The sequence below is a fragment of the Cherax quadricarinatus genome, chromosome 30 (genome assembly GCF_038502225.1).
Source record: "Cherax quadricarinatus isolate ZL_2023a chromosome 30, ASM3850222v1, whole genome shotgun sequence".
In the NCBI taxonomy this organism is placed as follows: domain Eukaryota; kingdom Metazoa; phylum Arthropoda; class Malacostraca; order Decapoda; family Parastacidae; genus Cherax; species Cherax quadricarinatus.
In genome coordinates, this window is record NC_091321.1 from 386,812 (window position 1) to 392,811 (window position 6,000).

The 6,000-nt window shown below is 38.2% G+C and overlaps 1 protein-coding gene across 1 annotated transcript in view; it reads right to left on the bottom strand.

Moving 5' to 3' along the window:
- Megf8 (multiple EGF like domains 8) overlaps nt 1-5,784 on the bottom strand; it is a 62,635-nt gene extending 56,851 nt beyond the window's left edge. Inside the window, exons 1-4 of the mRNA XM_070089822.1 lie at nt 5,116-5,784; nt 3,245-3,478; nt 1,992-2,741; nt 410-660 (exon numbers count right to left, since the gene is read on the bottom strand). Coding sequence (XP_069945923.1) covers nt 410-660; nt 1,992-2,741; nt 3,245-3,478; nt 5,116-5,293 — 1,413 coding nt within the window. The 5' untranslated portion in view covers nt 5,294-5,784. The remainder of the gene's footprint in view (nt 1-409; nt 661-1,991; nt 2,742-3,244; nt 3,479-5,115) is intronic.
- Nucleotides 5,785-6,000: the final 216 nt, after the last annotated feature.

Consider the following 6,000-nt stretch of genomic DNA (forward strand, 5'->3'; position numbering starts at 1 on the left):
AAGGTATTATTTTGCGCACAGATTCAGGGAAACCGGTTAGCCAGACCTGAATCCTGGAGGTGGAAAAGTACAATGCCTACACTCTAGAGGGGTTTGTGATATTTGCAATTTGGAAGGACTTCTTCATAATCCCTTTAATCTGATATCCAATCTTTCCTTACCTAACTTGTTTGATACCTGAATCACCTTACTCTTACCTATGTTCACTTTCAATTTCCTTCTTTTACATTTATTTATTAATTTTGTTGCTGCATCCTGTGCTGAATTTTAACTGTTAATACAGTATAGACACTAAACAATCCTACATAAACAAATTTAACATTACAAAAATATAAAACATTTTCTAGGATAGAGAATAAGACTTAATCTTGAGCTAGAAATAGGAACAAACAAATATTAACCCCCTTACCTTCTCCCAAGTTTTGTTTCCTCCCAGATTTATTCTGTACATGCAGTTTGAAAACTCTCCATGTTGAAGACTTCCACCAAACAGGTAGAGCCAATCATTATCAACAAGAGTCAGAGTTGCATACATCAAGCCATGGGGAGTGTTGTCATGTTTAGCTTGGTTCTCCTCACTGCCACTTTGTTCTTTGCCTTCTATAAGTTGCCATTCATCCAAAGTTGTGTTGTAAAGCCAGAGTTCATTACTTACTTCTCCTGCAAATGTAAAAGCAATAATAATATAAGTAAATGTAATGGCTATTACATAAGGTTTACTGTGACTTTAGAATTTAAACTATAAAAACCTTCATTTCACTTCAAGTTTGGGCAAGGATCTCATAAATGTACTAATTTGCTTTGGCCTATAAAAGCACTATAATAATTATTATAATCATGGGGGAGCACTAAACCCGTAGGATTATACAGCGCATGAGGGGGGCGATGGGAGGCATTCAGGCTCAATTCAGAGAACTGGAGTGCAGATCCAATTCCCTGGATCAAGAGCCCCTCACCAGCATCAAGGAACCTCCCTTGAGGGGCCTATAAAAGCAATAATTATGAAAAGTAAAGACCTGCCATTTCCTTTCCTTTTACTCCATAGTAGAGTATGCTGCATATTCCATAGTGGAGTATGCAGCACTAGTATGGAAGCTTCACTTGAAAAAAAAAAAATGTTAAGAAACTGGAAAAAGTGCAGAAGTATGCAACAAGATTTGTTCTGAGCTAAGAGGTATGAGAAACTATCAGAATTGGCCTTAATGACATTTTGAGGACAGAAGAACCATGGGAAGCATGATAACAGCATACAAAATACTCAGGGGAATTGGTAAGTTAGAGATATGCTGTTTGAGAGGCAAGAAATGGGAACTCAGGAGCGCAGTTTGAAGTTAAAAGCACAGATGAACCAAAGGGATGTTAGGCAGTATTTCTCCAGTCTCTGAGTGGTCAGAAAATTGAATGATCTTGGTAAGGAAGTGGTGGAGACAAGCTCCATACATAGTTTTAAGAACAGGTATGATAGGGCCCACATGGCTAAGAGGGAATGAATCTTAAAATTGGTAAGTTAAGAGAAAAGGCCAGGATCTGAGAATCAGCCCCTGCAACCACATATAGGCAAGCTCGTACACATGTACATGCACACACACTCATAATCTATCTCTTCTCACTTTCCCTCTCTCACTTTCTCTCTAGAAAATTCTAAATGCATGTTAATACCTACCTTTAATATTATGTATTTCATACCTGCACTACATTCACTTAGCTCCTTTTACATTCACAATTTTATCAATTTTTTTTTTTTTTTTTTTTTTTTTGCAAAGCCCCATGAATACCCTAGAAATGTTTGTTATTTTTCAATCTACTCTCTCTCTCTCTCTCTCTCTCTCTGCATACCAAGTAGTGAAGAAATCATGAAATGAACTACACACCCATGATAAAGCTACTATAGACTTCCTTCGCTCAATAAGATTTCTATCTTTCATCTATTTACCCTCTGTCACACAAAACAACACAGGACCCCACCAAAGTCCACTTTTATTTATCATTACCTGAAATTAGCCTTCCACCAAAGAGAACAAAATGTTGGTCATATTTCTCCATAACATGGCCATATCTGGGACCTGGATTTACTGCCCGGGTGTTATGGTTAGCTGGGATGGAACTTATCTCTTCACTGGGTCTGATCATGCGACGAGTTCTTGGAGCCTCCCCAGCAAGGCTCTTGCGTTTGACACTAACAGTGTTGTTGCTGTTGACCGAGAAAGTTAAGTTTCTTAGTAGAGAACTGTTCATCACCTGATACTCCGTTATTCCTTTTAGTCGTGCAGTGCGTTGGGAGTTCAGACGTCTGCTGAGATGACTCTGGCTGGCTGGGTCACTTACATTGACCCAAACACTTGTGCCAAAGTCATAGATGAGCAGATCCCCCAAAATATTATTTAGGTTATACCCTCCATAAACATACAAGCGATCTAAATGAGGCAAGTATACACTAGCATGACTTGTTCTGTCATTTAGTGGCGGTCCTCCTCGCCAAAGCCAATGCCATGTACCTCCTTCTGAGTCATATGCACTTAGAGAGCAACCATCACCAAAATATCCCTCATTACAGAGACAATACGGTGCAGGTTTAATCTCCCAAAGGGTTGGCAAAGGTTTATAACAGTGTCCACGGTTGTGCGCCATTCCACAATTTTCTGGACAGTGCTGACGCTGACAGCCATCACCAGTGTACAGTTCATCACAGATGCATTTGTAATTTTCACAGAGTCCATGCGACGAACAGTTGAGAGGGCAATCTGTGGGGTACCAACATGAATAAAAATCAAGACTACACGCCAATGAAGTGCAAAGTGCTATGAATGCTAAGTTTTAGTAAATAACAGAAATTAACAAAAAGTTGCTCAACACCAAAAACATTTATATCCATTAGAAATTAAGCAACTCAGAATTTAATTTAAAATATTGGTTTACAATAAATACTTGACACAAATGTAATGTATTTATTGTATCTTTGGGGATACCCAATAAACTCTTAAGCTACAATGAAAGCACACTCTGGTTTATTCAAAGAAATTCTTTATTATGAATAGTAAAAATTAATTTATAGTGTAGATAGTGTAATGGTGAGAAAAAATGTCTTTCAATATTTTCATGTCAAAGTACAGGTAAATATCATACATTTCCTTGTCATTCACAAGGATGGAATTTTCAATGAACTGGTATAAAATGTATCAAATACAATTAAGATGTTTATAATGTACTGTAATTACAAGACATTCTTTAATATAAGAAACCTTACCGGTAATAGAGTATTCAGCCACAAATCCATCCAGAGCATAGTTAGTGTCAGAATATAAAAGAATCAGCATGGCACCTGAACTTGCAGTGACCTGAGGGGGTTTGGTCTTTCCTGAAAACACTCCAAGCATAGGTGCATTGTATGTCTCTCCATCATACACATACAAGTGGTCATAGGAGCATTCAGTTTCTATGATTGTAACATTGAGTGTTATGTATTGCTCAGGTGAAGAAGCTGAAACAAATTAAATACATGTTAGGAAGATCTAGCACTAAGCTACTGGGGTAATTCTTATGAGATACAATTTAATATTTTTTTTTTTTTACACAAAAAGGAGAATTGGGCACAGAAGGTTAAGGATACCTATTCATTAATATGGTTTCTGCTCTCCAGTTTTATGATACTGTATTCCATGGGATGTAAAACCAAACTGTGGTATAGCTTACAGGGTAGAGTATACCATTACAAAATAATTTTTATCATTAATTCATTGCTAGCACACTCAGCTCACACACTGAGGTCTGGGGGCCAAGCCCCAGTACGGATGGAAACATTATTACGATTCCTTAGGACACCTGCTGTCCATGTTCACCTATCAGTAAAATAGGTACCTGGGTGATAGTTGACTGGTGTGGGTCACATCCTGGGACAAAATTGACCTAATCTGCCCAAAATGCTCTGCATAACAAGGAGTTTTCTATATAGTAGTATCTCACAGATGTCAGCTAGGCCTGTATACCTTGTACATGTACTTGTAGAAATAAAGATTATTTATTTACTGAAGAACCAAAATGAATATGATGAATATTACAGTATGCTAGTTCAAGCAGGCTGCAAACATGACCTTGGTAAAATCTTAAGTAACCTCTAATCATTAATCGTATATGACCTTATAAAGTTTATAAAAGCTTGAATTAGACAGGTAATTAGGGGTAACTGATAAATGATGCATAATAAAAGTTCTAAGCAAACTCAGTGTTATGGCTATTTAAAACAGGATGAACACACTCTATGCAAGCTGTTTTGAACTGTCAAGGTCCTATTGGATGTTTGTGTCTGGCAAGCACCAGTCAACAAAAAATAAAGTTTGACTTTCTACGACTCCGTTTCGTCCACGTTCCATTCGTAAATATATAGTACATATGAATTTTCAGTTTGTACTGGCTTTAGAATGCAAGGTATAATAAGTGAATTATGATTCCTGTGGATTGGTAACTCTGGCAAGTGCAAATCCACAAATTTGAGCTCCCTACAATTTCATTTTTTCCAAGTTGTTACACTCACAGCATTGTAGATTTTCAAATTCAAAATTAAGTCATATGTGTATATAATGCATATATTGTGTAATCACAAAACTGTGATAAACAATGTCAATGATACAAACCCATTTAGAGACAATAAAGTAAAAGATATGATGAATACCAACCCATGTGATATGCATGCAGATTTATAATAATAATAATAATTTTATTTCAAGATAAATTCTGTATTGTACTGTGTAATATGTGGAATAATTTTTTTGAAGTGTAGGGATATCCTAATTTAAGACGTATCACTTGTCGTTTTTTTGACAAATCTTACCTAACCTAACCTAACCTAACCTAACACACACACACACACACACACACAAATAAAGTTATATAGCAACATTTTAGGTAATTTACACATTATTAGGTATGATAATTGTACTGATGTATATAATATAAAGTTACTAATGTTTACAAAACTATAAGCAATATAATACAAGTGTTAAAAAATTGCTTTTACATACTGAACTTATCAGTACATGGCTTCCACCTTCACTGCAAAATCAATAGAAATATACAGAAACTTATCCATAAGAACTAAAGAAACATTTGTGAATTACTAACCTCTTATAAGCCATTGACAATGTGAGGCTTCAGGGTATTTTTCAGGACCATCAGTGATGATGCCCCAGGACCCTGTCAGGACCCGCCGAGACCGATTGCAGGACCTTTCTGATGAGAAGTCCATGGTGGCTGCAGGCACCCACAGGGGCACAGCCACCAGCACCCACCATGCCCACATCCTGCCCCTGTATACCGGACTAGGACACGTAGAGAAGCTGCCCTGCAGTGTCTTGGGGTGTCTCCTCCCTCCAACACTGCCCGAGTTGACCCATCCCAATATCACCCATTCTGTACCTGATACACCAAGCCTGTCTCTAGGGGTGGCTTTATCATGCTATGCACAGTGTTAATACACCCATGACGCACCACAGGACCCGCTGACACATGAATATTATCAGTAGCAAAGTCAACACTAGCTCTATGGCACTAAGAGCTCTACCCCACAGCCACTCACGTATATGATACCAGCACAGTACTCTGTCATGTAAAACCTATATCACACAGCCAGCCATGACCCCCGCCCTCCCCCAGTATCTCTACGCATGGGAGACACAGATAAAATGTGCGGGGTGGAGGACAAAGGGGAGATAAAAGCGAGTATGAGCGTTTGTTTGTGGGGGTTTTGGTGGTGACTGGTGGGGAACACCACCTCCACCACCAGCCTGACGTCTGACGTCACACCGCTCGCTCTTTAAACCCTTCTGGGGGTTATAGATACTCGCCTATTTTTACTCGGTACTTGCCCATTTATATTCAGTACTTAAATATTTGTACTCAGTTTTCACCTATTTGTGTTTAAAGAGGTTGTTTCATCTCTGGCTCGTCTTTAACTGGTCTTTACTGAGTTCACTCTATCCTAAGGATCCCAATGGAAATAAGTCACTT